The sequence below is a fragment of the Pantherophis guttatus genome, chromosome 3 (assembly GCF_059756535.1).
Source record: "Pantherophis guttatus breed Tessera chromosome 3, ASM5975653v1, whole genome shotgun sequence".
Taxonomy (NCBI): Eukaryota; Metazoa; Chordata; class Lepidosauria; order Squamata; family Colubridae; genus Pantherophis; species Pantherophis guttatus.
This window is the reverse complement of record NC_142065.1, coordinates 121815531-121833644: the sequence shown is the minus strand read 5'-3', so window position 1 is coordinate 121833644 and position 18114 is coordinate 121815531. Positions and strand designations below refer to the sequence as shown.

Genomic DNA, 18114 nt, shown 5'->3' with positions numbered 1-18114 from the left:
ACCATTCAACTATAATCTGTTGAATTATTTAGAATGAGTTGTGTTCTGATGGAACAACCCCCCTATTTTTCTCTCAAGATGGCAAGACTGATTCTTTTGCTTCTCTAAAGCTAGTCATATCAAGCATATCAAGATTGGAGAGTAAACCTAATGACTATAAATTATGACCTGAAGATTTTAAATGACTCATCTCTTGGGAATCTCACCTTCCGAGCCCCATGGGCACCATACTATTGATTACATACTAATATCAACATGTATTCTTCGACTCTGAAATAATCCCTTGCCCTGATAGTAACCACTTCCCTATAGTGAGATTGTTTAATTTTAATCATTTAATTTCAACATTTCACCTAGCATCTGGTTCAACCTAACTCAGAAATAAAAATAGTCTTTAGTTAAGTGGCTTACTGCAAGAGCTGCACTAGCCTCCCATTTCTTTAGCTTCTTCCAAAGCTTTATTAAACAATTAATCATGTCAGTGATTGATGCCCCAAAAGCATTAAATACTTTCCAAGCATTTCATCTCGGATTCCCTGACTGTGCCCCCCCTCCCATTACTACTGCAGAAATCCACAACTTGATCTCCCAAATCTAATAAAGGGACTAGAGGGGACTTGATACGAGAATGATAGTGCTGTGTATTGGTATCATTTTTTACACATATGATTTCTATGCAGATCTCAATGAAAGGAACCACTCTGTAAAATCCCTATTTTTAAAAAGGCATACAAGTTTAATCCAGCTAAATACTGTCCAGTCAGTATTAAGTATAACAAGCAAATTATATGCCAAGCATATCTATAAAAATCTAATCGATTCAGAGACAAATCCTAACCACAGAACAAACTGGCTTCAGGCCAGGATTTTATATTTCTGATCAAGGCACCACACTCCAGCTTAACATGTTCCAAGAAATCTCATCCCAAAATGAAATCTCACCTTGTTCACTCTGGAGATCTTTTAGCCTGGAACAAAGTTCCTCAACTAATGTCTCAATCCCAGAACTCTGCAATTAAAAAAAAAAAACTAAACTGAATTATTTATAGCTGAACTTTCATAAAATGCATGTCATGCAGTTGCAGTAAAATTAAAATATATTTTTCTTCAATTTTATATCACTGATTTCATCTAAATAGATATACAAATTATTGATCTCTAAATAACGGGAAGATTGGTCTTAAGGCCAAAATAAAATTGATGAAGAGAAGAGTATATTGTTCCAAAGGTGCTTTTAAAAAAGCAACTGGACTTTTTTTATTTTTCTTGAAGACGTTTTACATCTTATCCAAGAAGCTTCTTCAGTTCTAACTAACTGGTGGGGAATAGAAAAGATTTATAGTCTTTGTAGTCAGCTAGCTGATTAACACTGAGGGTCCGTTGAAATCACCTGGGTCCTCAGAAATCATCTGTGTCCTCAGAGCCCACCAGAATAAGAATGCAACAAGTGTGGAACTGTGAATTGAGAAGACACATGGTATTGTATCCCTCCCCCTCCCCCCTTTTAACATAAATAGCATCTTTGATTCCTCTTTCAAGCCAGTTGTTCTGTCCAGAATGTAAACCTAGCTGTCTTCAAAGGAGTGGCCCTTTTCTTTCAGGTGCAGATGGACTGCTGAATTCTGTCCTGCTGCATTGGTTCTTCTGTGTTTGTACCATGCTTTGTGTAATGGTTGTTGTTTTGTTTCCCCAGTGTACAGGTCTGCCTCACTGCACTGTTCTGAATATTCAAAATTACTGTTTGTGTCTGGCTGTTTTGTCATTGGCGTGCACTAGCTACTATCTTAGTGTTCCTGGTTTAAAGTGTGCATGCATGTTGGGTTTGTTGAAAATCCATGTGAGCTTTTCTGATATTCCTGCAACATATGGAATCATAACGATGCTCCATTTCTTTTCTTCTCTGTTAGGGAACAACATTCCATTTGTTGCAGGAATATCAGAAAAGGACCATTAAGGATCATGTTGTTCCTTAGAAGATTTTAATGTGACATTTGCTTCAATTCAATGCCAATTTCACAGAGGCAACCCTAAATAAATCCTCCTGTCTGTATTTTGAATACTAAAAAAATTAAGAACCGAAGTAATTAATTATAACATACATAGCAATGATACAGTTAAGAAACAATGGTCTATAATTATCTAGTAGCATATAATAGCTCCATTAGTAATTTAATGTCTATATTTTTAATCTATAATGTATAAGCAGACATAAAGCTTCCCAATAACAGGTAGTAATTGTTCTACCAATTTTTTATTAGTCTGATCCCACTTTGAGTACTGTACTGGGTGGTACGCTTAAGAAGGATTCAAGCAAACTGTTTCAGAATGCCAGTGCAGATTATCAGAATATTAGCAACCGATTCTTATGAAAAGATCTAGAAATATTTAGTCTTCAGGAGAGAAGCATAAGGATAGAGATGACAGTTACTTAGATTTGCCTAACATAAGCAGCCTAAAATATTTGTAAAAAAATATTGAAAGGCTGCCATATTTAAGGGGGGATGAGAAACCTGCTCTTTTATCATTTCAGAGGAAAGAATAATGGGTTTATGTTACGGGAAGGGAGGTTTTGATTGAATATTACAAATAATTTCCTAATATTTACAACAAATGAGCTATATCAGTGATCCCCAACCTTTCTAGCTCCATGGACCGGCAGCAGCAGTTGGGGCAGTGGGGGGGGAGATGGTTTTGTGCACGCATCCTAGCTCCTGCGCATGCGGAAATGAAACTTCACAGACCTGTCTGCCACTTGCACAGCCCAGGGGTTGGGGACCCCTGAGCTATATAATCAATTATCCAGAGAAGCAGTAGCTCTCTTATACTGGATCTATTCAAGCAGAAGCTAGCAAACAGTTAATGTTTGGCTTAAATGGGACTGATGATTTATGACCACAATTGAGCCCAAAATTTCCATTGCCAAGCAAGATAGTTATTAAGTGAGTTTTGCCCCATTTTATGTTTTTTCCTGCCTGAGTTGTTAAATGAATCACTGCACTGTATTGTGAATCTGGCTTCTCCATTGACTTTGCTTGTCAGAAAGTCACAAAAGGTGATGACCTCAGGACACTGCAATAATCATAAATTGCCAAACGTCTGAATTTTAATCAAGTGACCATGGGGGCACTGCAACAGTCGTAAGGGTGAAAAGTGTTCACACTAGAGCCGAGGTGGCACAGTAGTTAGGGTGCAGTACTGCAGGCTACTTTGGCTGACTGCTAGTTGAAGTTCGGCAGTTCAGATCTCACCAGCTCAAGGTTGACTCAGCCTTCCATCCTTCCGAGGTGGGTAAAATGAGGACCCAGATTGTTGGGGGCAATATACTGACTCTGTAAACTGCTTAGAGAGAGCTGTAAAAGCACTATGAAGTGGTATATAAGTCCAAGTGCTATTGGTAAGTGCTATAAGTCATTGTTTTCAATGCCATTGTAACTTCAAAGTTACTAAATGAATGGTTGTAAGTCGAGGACTACCTATACACATTTTTTATGGTTTCTTTGAATCAGTGTTGCCTCCAAGTGACTGCTAGATAAGTTTCTACACTTTTCTTGGCAAGATTTCAGAAGTGATTTTCCCATTGTCCACTTCCTAGGGTTGAGAGAGAATGATGGGCCAAAGGTCACCCAGCTGCCTTTGTGCCAAAGGTGGGACTAGAACTGATGGTTTCCCGAGTTCTAGCCTGATGCCTGAGCCACTACACTAAACTCTCTCTCTTACAAATAAATTTAAAACAACCCAGAAGTTACTCCTCTTTCTATAATATAATACACTTTCCATAATTGAATACAATATGCAAATAGAAAACATAACGCTATAATAAAAAGAAACAAAAAGAAACAAAAAGAAATATAGAATACATTTTCATAGTTACATATACAGATATAAAAGTTCGACATAACTAGTTTACATCGGTAAGTGACTAATTTGTAAATTGCCCTTAACATGAACTCTGTACACCATTGACTATTTGTGGCTTTATTTTTTATCCTTCCTATCCTGAAGAATTAGTTGTAAGTGACTTTAAAGAATCTTTCTTTTCCAAATAGCAATTTCTTTGCAAAAGGAATACAATCCAAAAAATAAATTCTTAAAATTAGTGAAAGATTATTCTGAGCAGTAGTTAAATTGTATCTTCCTTACTTTTACTTTCCATTTTTAAGTTTAAATTTTTTAAAAGTTTTTTTAAAATTTTAAATCTCATTATTTAAATTAATTTTATCAACAAAACATTAATGTGAAAACCTGAAGCTTTACCCATGTACAACAAAAGTAATGAGCATCTTAAGAACTGCTTAGGGTTTACTTGTGGTCAGCCTATTTTAATCCTTTTAGAAATGATTATGGATTTAAGTTTAATAAATGGCAAATGCAGAACTTAACATGTTCACATTAAATACAGATTCCATTCTATTCCATTTAAATATATTGAAAATTATTTCCAAAATAACAATTTTAACTAGATTTTTAAAAATGAACAAAATTATAATTTTATATCACAATTAAGAATCAGAATTTAAACATAACTAACTATATTGTTAGTCCTTACTTCATCAGAAGCAGAGCGAAGACATTGAACAGCAGCCTGTTTCTTCATTTCTTCTAGTGTAAGATCAGAGCACTTTTTCTTACTTTTCCCCCATTTTTTGTAAGCTCCTTTTTCCCAGCCCAGGAAGATGTCATTCTCCTAAAAAAAATTGAAAATCATAATAACTGTAATATTTTCTTGTATATTGTTTTTGCAACACTTAATAATTTTTAAGGAAGACACTTGAGGGAGTATGACTCTGGAAAGATTAACTACAGATATATATAGAGCCTATTTACTACAATTCTTGGTTTATATATTTGGGTATGGATAAATATATATATTCCATACCCCATCCTTCCAAGAGATTTCTCCAGTTTTACTATTTTTACTATTCAAAATGCAATGTAATATTAGTAATATTTATTGAAATTAGTAGTGGCAACATCTTAAAATAGCAGATAATAAAAGTGGGTAAAAACCAACTTACTGACGAGGAAAATTAAATTGACTTTATGCCAAAATGACACTAAAACAGGAACTATGCAGACTGTATTCCATTAACCAGAATATTAAACACCAAATAAAGAAGTTAATGAAACCAGCAACAACACAATGTTCACGTTAAATGTACAAGAACTGGAGAAAAAAGGACATGAAACAACTAAAAGCAAAAGTGGGGAGGGGGGGGAGATGAAAACACTCAAGTTGTCCTTAAGAGTCTCTGGATAAGCAGATTTTGCCTGAAATGGAAAGGCTAAAGTTGATATAATCCCAATCCAATATCATACTTATCATGAGAAGAACTAAAAAAACTCCCTCCATCCGTGTAACTGAAAATATTAGCAATTTTTCATTATGTCACAGCTCATATGTTGCCACTTAGTGACTGACTCCTTCTGCATGACAATTCAAAGACTATGGGCTTTTTTTACTCCCCAATGATCTCAAGTTGATAATTTTCCTCAATGAATAAACACATATAATATTTTGACTTATTTGCTTCACTGGGTTCTCTTTATCTAGTTTTAGAACTTGCAAGGAAAACAGATTATATTTGAGGCATATTTACATTTATGCAGAAATATTGAAAATTCAAAAGATTTCACAAACTTTTATGCACCAATGTAGATTGACCTTGCTAGTGAATGTGAGCGGACTCATATCAAAGATACACAATTCAACAGAAAAATCTCATGTATACTTCCTAGTCATCCAAACTACTGGCTCTCATTAGTTTGGATTATTTCTTCTATGGTTCAATCCTGCTTTTTTTAAAAATTACTTAATATACAATGGTATCTTAAGTCCTTTCTTCTTTCTTTCCTTTTCCCCTGAATTATATTATAACAAGTCTCCCTTTTCTTCAATGCACTTGAGCAGAAAAGAAGCCACGGCTTATCAGATGCTTGCAACATAAATTGTACCAGAAATATTGCTTCTACGCAAGCTAGGTGCTAGAAATTAAATTATACTATTTAAGACAATTAAAATAAGAAATAATATACTAGAAAAAGGTTAAACAAAGCTATATTAATGTATCAGAAAGACATACAGAGACAAAATGATAAAGCAAAGAGTTCTTTGGCATTTGGCTTTCAAGTTTCAAGCTTTCAAATTATCTATTTCCTCTGATTTTTCTATTTTATTCTATGGTACATGTAGAACTGATGTAGGAAAAGAAAGTAACAACAGATTCTCTGCACCTAATTTCTCATATAAAGCAGCAATTTTATATACAGAATAAGCATGCCAAATTACATCTCTGTACAACAATAAGCATCTCTATATTTACTAGGAATTGTATTACTTTCTGCAAAGTATAATGCAGTTGAAGAGATGGTTCCTTTGAGGAACAAGAGTTAAGATTTCTAGAAAGAAGCAGCAGAACAAATATAACTACTTATATTTTAACACCTGCAAAAGTAATCAATAAGCCGTATCAACTGAAATCCTGGAACACAGGATATGTATATGCAAATACCCCAAATAAAGCAAAAGCACATTTTGCAATTTGCATTGGTTGGCAATGTAGCCTATTTATTCAGCATTAAGGTGTGACAAGAAAGACATTTTCCTAGAGTCAAAACAGGGCTATGAAAGTAAGTGCTCAGTGCCTAAGAAAAAGCCCTACCAAATTTTTTCTGAGACCCTCCCTTAGCACTGCATAAGTCTTCCCCAAGAAGACTGCAGCACAGAAAGCAGAGATGAACTTGGAAGGGGGCAGAAAAGATGTAGCAGACAAGTGACATGTCAAACAATGTGTAAGCAAATATTTCCAAGAATGTTTGATGCTCATATCTGGAATTAAAACATGAACTTTACAATAAATTAACATTTAATTCTTTCCTACAAATTATGAAGAATTATAGAAAGTAATGAATGTGCTGCCCTGTTAGTTCAGAATCTAAGCCTTAAGAATGGTGATTGCAACACTGCATAATATTGAATACATGAGTGCAGCTTTTAAATACATTTCCCAGCCATGATCTTCTTTTTACGCATGACAGCAAAGCAATAAGGGCTAGGACTTTAGGCCAATGGGAGGCTTCAAACTGGAACGTGCCCTGACTGACGAGCCATGGGACAATTCACTGTGGGATAACTTGCTGTAACCAACTTGCCTCAGGATAACTCAAGAGAGGGACAAGTAGAATTGCAGCTCACTCTAGCCTCAAGGACTTCTAACCTGAGAAGGTTCAACCCTAAAGCAAGACAAGGCCTGCTGCAATTCAATTGTCCCTCTCTTGAGTTATATCACATTGAATTGTCCCATGGTGAATTGGCCGGGGCAAGTCGGCCACAGCAAGTTTTTCCTAACTCCTTCACAACTCAGGTACTCACAAAACATTATCTGAAGAGTATCATATAAAGGATGGTGTGGGAAACCTAATATAAGCCAATATAGTGATAATAGCATTCTTGCGACTTTTAAAAAAAAATATTTTAAGGAAGAGCGATTACTCACATAATATTGTAACCATAGCTTTTCTAGACCATCATAAGTTAGTCACTTATATGAATGGTCTAATAAATGAGTAGTTACAAATGAGAAGTTTTTCAATGAGCAGTTAAAAAACAGAAAACTAACATGAAAACAATACAAGATAATTAATATATAGCACAGTAAGATCTGTGTTATAAATACATTATATAACACTAGGGATGTGTTATAAATCCCTAGTGCTGCATAATAGGGTGAGCTCCCATTACTTGTCCCAGCTTCTGCCAATCTAGCAGTTTGAAAGCACGTAAAAATTGCAAGTAGAAAAATAGGGACCACCTTTGGTGGGAAGGTAACAGCGTTCCGTGCGCCTTTGGCATTTAGTCATGACGGCCACATGACCACGGAGACGTCTTTGGACAGCACTGGCTCTTCGGCTTTGAAACGGAGATGAGCACTGCTCCCTAGAGTCAGGAATGACTAGCACATATGTGCGAGGGGAACCTTTACCTTTACAGTAAGAGCAAAAAGCATAATTCTACATCCCAATACAGAACACACAATTTATACAATTTAAATACAAAGCATAACAATGCTTGGGAGAAAAAAATGTTTTAGGTTCCCAATTAAAAATACCTGGACATTTCGTTAGCAAAGTCCCTTCGCTAAAAAAGCCACCAATCTCATTTCACTTGAACAAAGTTTTCAGTTTTCTCTCAATAACTACTTTTCTACAAGGTGGGCAATATTTAGCTTTTGATCTAACTTTAGAAGGTCTCTGCAATTAACCATTCAAGATTTCTACCAATTGGAGAAGAAAAAGCCCACCCAGCTCTGAATTCTGCCCTCCTGACTGGGGCGTGTCCCCAACGGGAAAAAAGGTTTCCCAACTGTGTTTCACAACATAGAACAAAGCACTTAACCTAGCTTCAGGAATATACTATTCATTTAATATTTTTGAGCAGAAATACATATTGTAGAGCTTTTAAAATGAATAGCTTAAATGAAAAATACAAAACACAAAACCAAGCACAGTGGTTTTCAAAACATGTCTATTCAGTAGTCTACTTGTTAGCTAGCTAAGAACCACACATATTTTGAGATGCAGGGTACAAAGCACATTCCCAAAGTAATTTCAGTTGTTTAGTCCAGATTTCTCCTACTTCCAAATAAATTGGGACAGGAGAGAACTGCTGGAGTATTTATTCAGATTTTTTAAAAAGCTGAATATGCATACACAAAAAGACACTAATATGTATGCCCACACACCTTGATATATGCACACATTAATGCACACATAATATTAGATGGGGTGGGGAGCAAAGAAAATCCAATTAAAGTGGTGTATGAAAGCTGTATGTGACTGAAATAGAATAAAAAAGCATTTGCATTTAATGAGTATAGGTAAATGACTAGAAAACAAATGGGAAGGAGAAGTACAGCAGGATGTGAAAGAACAGCAGGAAAGTTGTGGGGAGCTAAATGAAAGCAATGGGATGAGGTAGAGATGAGGAAGGGAAAAACACAGAATGAAAAAAGAAGGGGATATTAGCATTCTGCAGAGTACAGCACATGCAAAAAGAGAAGCTAGGGACAGTAATGAAAATGCTGCAAAAATAGAAGACAAGGAGGATGGGAAGATGCACCAAGGAATAAAAGAATTCAAGGGAATGGGAGCAAGGAGGGCAATGAGGCATTGGAGCACAGCAAAGTCAGGATAGTAGGACTGAATTGTAGCATAGCAGAATGGGGCAAAGGGAAAGAGAGGCATACCAGTGGGAATGTGGCAGGGCAATGGATAAAGCCAGTTTCTGCCCGCAGTTTCTAAACTCGTATAATTAAAGCATGATTTAAAACCGCAGCTTAGTACAGCGAAGGTAGACTTTTCTGTTCTTTAAAATTTTCTTTTTTAAAAGGATCTAAAAAGATTTAGCACAGTTCACGACAAATGTTTAAGACTTTTAAAATACAATGCCTTTCTAATAAAAGTAGCCCTCAACTTTTGACCACAATTGGACTCAAAGATAAATATGTTGCTAAGTGAGTCATTTGTTAAGTGAGTTTTGCCCCATTTTACCTTTCTTGATACAGTTATTAAGCAAATCACTGTAGTTGTTAATTACACAATTGTTAAGTGAATCTGGCTTCCCCAATGACTTTACTTGCCAGAAGGTCACAAAAAGTAATGGGACACTGCAACTGTCATAAATATGAACCAGTTGCAAAGCATTTGAATTTTGATCATGTGACCATGGTGATGCTGAAACTGTCATAAGTGTGAAAAACAATCATAAATCACTTTTTCAGTGCTGTTGTAACTCTGAACGGTCACTAAATAAATAGTTGTAACTTGAGGGCTATTTGTAGACATAGTACTACTAGACTTAAAAATCATGTTTCTTAAAAGGTATATCCTGTCTTCCAAATTGTAACACAAATTATTTTTGAAGTTCAGTTTTACAAAGGCCTTCTGTGATTTGTCATGATGGTTATTTTATCAAATAGCCCACTGAGTATATCTAAATTTTGGGATATGCTTCAAAAGTCCTGTTTCCTGCTCTAAAAATATGAAACCATGATGTATTATTTATTATAATAACATACACAGATAATTTAAAACATACTTATTCTTTTAATCAAGCACATCTAAAATATGTAAATACCTGTTCCTGCAGATCGTAGTCATAATTATCATGCAGCAGAAGACTGAGGACATAGCGAGTATAAATCATGGCATCAATGCCACATTTTTCTAGCTCTTGTCCCAGCCAAGTCTGCACAGGGCCCAAAGCCTGAAGCAGAGACATTTCTGAAACAGATACAGGACCCAGACAGGAGCTTGAGGAGCTTTCAGATGGCAAACCATCCACAACAACTGTATAGACTAGGTGCATGAATCTAGGTGGCTTTCATCCTTAGAACATGAAGCATTTTCTGTAGATGATATTCCGTGGGAACCTGGAGGTGGATATTTTCACTCCAGTACAGAGGAGACACGCTTGACATCTAGGACAATCATTTATATTTGCTGGCAGTTAACAGTCTAAAGACAAGACCCACTCTTCAGGCATAACCAGAGTATACTAAATCTTAACAGGAAACACATGTTTATGTGCATTTTTCTACCTTAATTTCACATTGAAGCCAGATGTAAATCCCCAGCAGGACCTATAAAAAGGGGAAAAAAGAAATTGTGACTTGTATTAAGAAAACAGATAGCAATTAAGAACACACACACTCTCTCTCTTTCTCTCTGATGCACTGCAGTAATCAAACTTGGCTTCCTATAAATGGACGCATACAATAAAAGACAAGCCTCACAGAAAGAATTAGGCATGCACCTGCTTAGAATGCGGAGAAGTTAGAATTTTTAAAAACTTGAGCTTCTTCCAAAGCACTTTTTTGTCTTTTCAACATTTAGAAATACAACCTATGAATACATTCACCATTTTGGAACTCACTAATTTTCATGCACCCCATGTTACATTAGCAGTAAGCAGTGAACATGCTTATATCTTATAATAGATGCAATGTGAATAGAATTTTAGTACAATGGCAGTGCCTTGTTAGTTAAAGGAACTACAACTATAATGTGTGAAAGTACCACACAAAGAGAAAAAATGTCAATCTAGTCAAAACTCTGCTGCTACCGTATTTTCCGGCGTATAAGACGACTGGGCGTATAAGATGACCCCCGACTTTTCCTGTTAAAATATAGGGTTTGGGCTATACTCACCGTATAAGACTACCCCTCTTCCAACGCACACCAAATAAAAATTAAAAAACATCAACTGGCTCACCCACAATGTAAAAGCAGCTGTACTAGACCCAAAATGGCCCCTGCAACAAGCAGGAACCTCACACAGCCACAAAAAGCCCCAAAAAATAACTTCCATACTTTACACACACAAAATTCCACATACAGCTTTGTGAGATTTTGTGTGTTTGTGTAGTTAGAGTGAAACACTACAGAAACACACTAAATCTCTGAAAGCTGCACAAATATTATTTTATTTTTATATGAAAACTAAATTTAAAACTTCCTAAATTTTAAATAGCTAGATCTAAAAAAGAACAACTAAAAAAAACCCCAATTAACTATTTTTTTAAAGCTCCCAAAGGGGAAAAAAACTTACCCAATAGAATAGGGGTCTCCAACCTTGACAACTTTAAGACTTGTAGACTTCAACTCCCAGAATTCCTCAGCTAGCTTTGTTTTACTGGCTGAGGAATTCTGGGAGTTGAAGTCCACAATTCCTGCCTGCTTCATTGCAGGCAGGGAGTGGCTTGCTGATGGAATGGATTCAGGCAAGCGAAGCAAGGCAAGGGTTGCGATTAGCAGCTAAAGTAAGCAAGCTGGAGGGGGAAAACTTTTTTCCTTTTACAGGGCTCTGGCATCCCAGCTGAGTTGCCTGATTAGCAGGCAAAGCTGGGATCGCCAGAGCTTAGATCGCCAGAGCCATTTAAGGCTCGTCAAGAGTCTTTCGGGCTGGTCTGCCTGGTTACAGGAGAACGACACCCGGCGTATAAGACGACCCCCGACTTTTGAGAAGATTTTTATGTGTTAAAAAGTCGTCTTATACGCCGGAAAATATGGTAAATTAATAGTTTTAGAAATATTCATTTATATAAAAAATGAAGTTAGTTAATGATTGAGAGCACAGAATTATGCAGCTATGATTCCCTAACAGAATATTTGGAGCATTAATTATGTCATAGTATTGCATGCTCCACTGTGCTAGACAATAATCTCACAATCCTAGCTCTAATTCTAGAATGTTCTATTCCTCCTTTATACTATGTCCAGCACACAAAAAAACTCTTCCAGTTTGAAGGGTTAGTTTCTACCGGTATAAAATCACTTAGCCTGGCATGGTCTGGAGACTGGCATGGTCTGGAGAAGGAATTGAATGACTGCCCTTTTTTTTTAAACTTCCTATGCGTAACATCTTAATAATTAATTTTCTAATGTCTGAAAACTATGAGAGAAACTATGAGAGAAAGCTCAGCTTTCCAGTTCTAAATGTATATTGAAATAAAAGATGGTGCAGATAATTAGTTATATCTTAGGATTTTAGAAATTGTCAAAACACAGAAGATACATCAGATATGTATGAATTTACAAAAAGGCTGCCAACTACAGTATATGCCCATTTGTGAAAGCCAGTCATCTATCCAAAACAAGCTGCTATTGCAGGACAACCTTGGTGGGATCACTACTGATAACCTAGTGAGCAATGTCTTCAACACTAGGGAATGACAATCAGTTCATTATTCCATTTGCCCTGAGCAATCATCTCTGGAGTTTGATAGCAACACTAACTACGGCAACAGGCCTGACATCTACTAACAGGATTATACCAAAAGAGGTTTCTCTATTGTGAGAGAACAAGGGGAATGGCCACTCAAACGTTTCTATCTCCAGCATAGGGAGGGGCTGAGGTATCTGACTTTTACAGGTAATCCTCGATTTAGAACCATTTGTTCAGCGACAATTTGAAGTTACAATGGCATTGAATGAATGGTGGTTACAACTGTCTTTGGAGTTTTGGATATCCATGAAATCATGTTCTTGGCAACTCATTTGCATTTACACGACAGCCATTTGCAACCTTCCATGCTGACTTCTCCAGAAAATTAAAAGGGAAGCTGGGCAGGGAAGACTGCAAGTCGCTGGGATAATCTCCCCCACTTGTGCATCCCTTCAGCCCCTCTGTGATTGCACTGTGCTGGCACTTGCACACCCCTGTACATCCTTCCTAACCCATGCAGCGCCTCTTACACATTCCTGTGTACTCTCCCCAACCTGTGCAACACTTGTTAAGATACCCCTTGCAACCTCCCTAACCTGGACATCTTGTGCACACCTGTGCACTCTCCTTGACCCCCCTAAGTCCCTTTCACATGCTCATGCATCCTTCCTGGCTTCCCCCACATCTCTGAGCACCCTCTTGTTTCCTCTCCCACCCAGCAATATCCACTTACTTGCCTACGTGCCTGGAACTTGCAAAATCGTGTTAGCTTACCCACTGACTTTGGTTGTGGAAAGCCAGCAGGAAATTGCCTTGCCTAAAGGTTGCACAATTCAGTTAATGATGGGAATTGGAACTGTAGGAATAGCCATTGCTAAGTGTACTGTATCACTTAGCAACTGAAAGTCTATCCCAATTGCTGTTGTAAATTGAGGATGGCCTATATATCACAGAGCACGTACAGATTATTTTCAAAAGATTTCCCAGTTCCAGAATTGTGTACATCTATTAATGCCAAAAAAATTATACTCTTTTCTGAAGCTTTAGTAACTTAGGGCCAGGGAAGTACTGTCAGAGAAAGGATAGTTAATCTTTTCCAACTCTTATGCTGCAATTCACAATTTTCTCATACTGACATTAAGTTTTTTAAAAAATCTATTAGTATCAATAAAAGCTATTTCTTTAAGTTTAACTATCATAAATTTGTAGAGAGGAGGAGATCCTCAGCACATGTCCATATAAGAGTGCTAAATTTCTTTTCATGTTATATTCTCCTCCTTAGATACTGTCCTTATTGCCAAGGAAGGAGAGAGAGGTACAGCAACAAATCAACTTTCCCACAGGTAATCCTTGAGGTACAAAATGGCATTTAATGAATGTTCTAAATTACAATCAACCCCTCAAAAGCTACTTATGACCCCATTTCAAAATTATGATGGCTGCAGCGGGCCTGCAATCATTCATCCTTATGACCTACCATAAGGTCACTGCAGCACCATCCCACTTCTCTTCCATCCCACCCGACCGGATGCCTGTAGTGTTTGGACCTCCTCCCCACTCGCCATTGCCCCACACTTACTTTCTGCAACCTCTCAGGACCTCATGTTGTGGAAGAAGGGCAGGCCATGTGTCCTCAGGCCACACTGCAGCAAGCCAAATGTGGCTGCCATTTTATCCCCACACAGATGGATGGGGACAAAATGGTGGCTACCAGACAGACTGCTTTATTTTGTTGTTGTAGAAAGCATCTGCAGCACAATGCAGAGCTTGTTAAGGCAACAAAATAAAGCAGTTTGTCTCTGGGCCGAGCAACAGTCACCCAAATACAGCTGCCATTTTATCCCTGCCCACAAAGAGGCGGGGACAAAATGGTAGCCACCAGACAAGCTGCTTCATTTGCTGCTTTAGAGAGGCTCCACAGTACTTCAGAAGCTTCTGAACACTGCTGAAAGCTGTTGCAATGCTGTGCAGAGCATGTTAAGGCAGCAAAATGAAGCAGTTTGTCCCAAGGCCCTGTGGTGGCGACCCAAATACAACCATTTTGTGGACAGGACTAAAACATGGCCGCTTTTGGAACTGTGCCACGTGGCCACACACACACACACACACACAGTCATCCCAGCACTCTGGAAAGCCTCAGACCTCTTCAAAATGTAAGTGGTGAGAAGAGTGCTTTGCTTGGTGGGGTGGGAATCAGGCCTAAGGCTTGGAAGACCTGGTAGGAGTGGGAAAAGGCCTATTGGGACCCAAGATGCAGGTGGAGCATGGGGCATCTTAGGGAGAGGGTTGGAGGGCCAGGCAGGTAAGCCTAGGCCTGTACTGGGCCTCCAACTGCCTTTTCCACCCTAAAGGTACCCCACACTTCACTTAAAGACGCACACATTCATTTTATTTTCATTGGGCAGATGAATTAACTTACTATTAAAGAGATCCTTTTTCAGGCTCATACAAAAACCTGAAAGTCTGACTGGTACAAAGAATAACAGAGATGTTATATTTATGGGAAAACACTTCTTCCATATAATTTCCAGAGCATTTGCAGCCCTACTGTTAAATGTGTTTTCTGCAAGCAAGCTGTTATGTAAAAAGCATGCACTGCACAAGTACTATCCAAAAAGAACAGAAGTCTAAAAAAAGGCAAAAACAAAACCTACTTGCCCCTCACAAAACCTCCCATGTGCCTCCATTACTATGGTCTCAGATAATCTAAGACAACCTTCAATTTTAATGATATATAGAACAACCCAAATCTTTTTGTTAAATAAATATAGCGTATGCAAAGATTTATGCTAACACACAAAGCACCACCCAGGATGGATTTGATTTAAATCAAGTTGATTTAAATCACAATTTAAATCATGATTTAAATCACTAGTAAAAAGGCTTCATTTAAATCAACTCGATTTAAATCATAATTTTTTGGAGTAACTGTCATCTCTGTCCCGTAGCGGCTCCTCCTCTGACCCGCTGTTGACTCACTGACAGTCCCATTCACTTTAATGGGATGGCGGGTGATATGGCAGTGACACAACAAGGTGAGGGACATGACAGGCAGCAGATGAGTGGATGCCCACTAGCAGGTGCTGCCATGATGGATCTGAAATGAAAGGTGTTCTTTAAATGTAAGGATTCATTCTTGCTGGTAGTTAGAATCTTTAATATTATTATTTGCAAACAAAATGAAGGTTTCCTATTTAGATTACAGAGCTTGAATTCATTGAATGAGTTTACAAACAAATGTAATTTTTTTTTTAAATTTGATTTATATGCCACCCTTCTCCGAAGACTCAGGGCGGCTTACAATGTGCTCAGCAATAGCCTTCATCCTTTTGTATATTTTATACAAAGTCAGCTTATTGCCCCCACAACTGGGTCCTCAATTTACCTACCTTAGAAAGGATGGAAGGCTGAGTCAACCTTGAGCCTTGGCGAGATTCGAACCCTGCAGTAATTGCAGGCAGCTGGTCTTAATAACCAGCTTAATAACAGGGTGCCTTAAACCCCTGTACTACCAAGGCTCTTAATTACAGAATATACAGCCTCATGCTACATAACTAAGCTCCATTTTATGCTGAATAAACTAAATTATTAATGTATCTTAAATAGAAAACTATCTTTAGATAGATTTTTACTCTAAAAGCATTTTATTAAAATAAATTTGATAAAAATAAAAAAAATCTGATTTTTAATTTTTTTTTAAAAAAAAACCATCTATTTTTATCCATCCTGGCATCACTTAATCTTAATTTTCTTAATTTTCAAGCGAAAAAAACCCCATAAAATAGTCTGACCGGTGAAAAAGGTTGGGGAAATCAATGGCCAAATTGATATGGAGTTTAAATTACTGCAGGATTTGCAATCCTGGGGATACTCCATGTCATTTATTAGTGAGGATATAAATATTACTAGCATAATGAACTTTTAAATATTGAGGCTGTAATGTCAATGGATGTCTGGATAAATGTCTGGATAAATATCTAGTCTTAGGGAAGTGAGATGTATATAGGCTGCTTTTGAAGTCTATTCAGCAAGATTGGTCTACCCATGAGATGGACCGATAAAATGTTCTGGTGAACCCTTCAGGTTCCTGCCACTTGCAGCTGCTAAATTAGCTTGCTTTGGTGTAGCATATCTACCACTTTTGAAGGAAAAAAAGGACAGCTGTTCTTAATTGGCTATGGAGAAACTGGACACTCCTGGAATAAAGAGCAACAATTTTAATCCAATAGAAAAATATATTTACAATCTAGTCATATTCCAGTATATCAAAAGATTTTGCTGCATCCAATGTTGCTATTACTGCACATTCATGTGCATCAGTTGACATGACTATTTATCAATCAGAAATCTTATTAATAGTCATCTGGAGCTTATCACCTGGGAAATGAGCTAAATCAGCAAAGAAATTCAACATAATAGCAGAGAGGTAAACCACATGAAGGCACTGAAAGACAATAAATGCTTGTTTGGTGGTGGATATGGATGGGATAAATTAGTGAGTGCTGCTGGACATTACCAGGGGCTGTCTGGGTGTCCAACATATTGTTATAACCTGCTACTTTCAACTATGCCTCATGAACCTATGCCTCATGAACCTCATGCCTCATGAACCTCGCCTATAAAGCCCTACATGGCACGGGCCCAGGGTACTTGCGGGACCACCTCCTACCGGCCTCCCACCGCCCAGTGCGGTCACATAGGGCTGCCCTCCTCCGGGTGCCATCAGCCAGACAATGTCGGCTGGTGGCCCCCAGATTGAGGGCATTCTCGGTGGCCACGCCGACCCTCTGGAATGAATTACCCACCAAGCTCCAGACAGCCTCTGATCTCCGTTCCTTCTGCAAAGATCTTAAGACCTGGCTTTTTACTCAAATTACCTGATCTGGTTGGGTTTTTTAGTTAACTGTGGGATTTTAAATTGGACTTTTAATGCTATTTAATGCTATTGCTTTTATTGTCATTTTATACTTGTGAGCCGCCCCAAGTCCTTCGGGAGAAGGGCGGCATATAAATTTTAATAAAATAAAATAAATAAATAAATGAACGAATACTTTCTTGAACATACATAGTTGCAAACCCTTTAAAGGGCTGCCAACATGTGCAGTAATATCTATCTGTTTTCACTCTCAATACATTCCTAAAGCAGCAACTGGGATAGTTTTGAGCTGTTAGGAAGAAAGGATACCTTATACCAATATAAAAAAAAAAAACCCATTACACAATACTAGTCTCTATGTCTCCAGGGAAGGGAGTCTCCAATGGAATGCCAGTTTTTCTGGTGCTTATTATTTTCCTACCTGTTCTTAACCCAGTTCTTTGTCAGCTTTATTGTGCCAATGCTAGAAATCACAGTGGTTGCCTAGGAGCCTAGAAGTTTCTTCAGAAATCTGAAG

At 37.7% G+C, this 18114-nt stretch overlaps 1 protein-coding gene across 19 annotated transcripts in view; it reads right to left on the bottom strand.

Moving 5' to 3' along the window:
- Nucleotides 1-18114, bottom strand: part of KIAA0232 (KIAA0232 ortholog) — a 102714-nt gene that overhangs the window by 49244 nt on the left and 35356 nt on the right. For 7 of the 19 annotated variants that reach the window (XR_015733569.1, XM_034411702.3, XM_034411704.3 and 4 more), the window contains exons 2-4: nt 10133-10637; nt 4547-4684; nt 943-1009 (exon numbers count right to left, since the gene is read on the bottom strand). Coding sequence is in view for 17 of the 19 variants with exons in the window: in XM_034411702.3 (XP_034267593.1) it covers nt 943-1009; nt 4547-4684; nt 10133-10363 (436 nt within the window). In the remaining 2 variants the exon portion in view is untranslated. Of the gene's footprint in view, nt 1-942; nt 1010-4546; nt 4685-10132; nt 10638-11119; nt 11185-14300; nt 14788-18114 lie in introns of those variants that run through there. The other 12 variants (XM_034411706.3, XM_087891264.1, XM_034411707.3 and 9 more) reach the window with 6 other exon arrangements.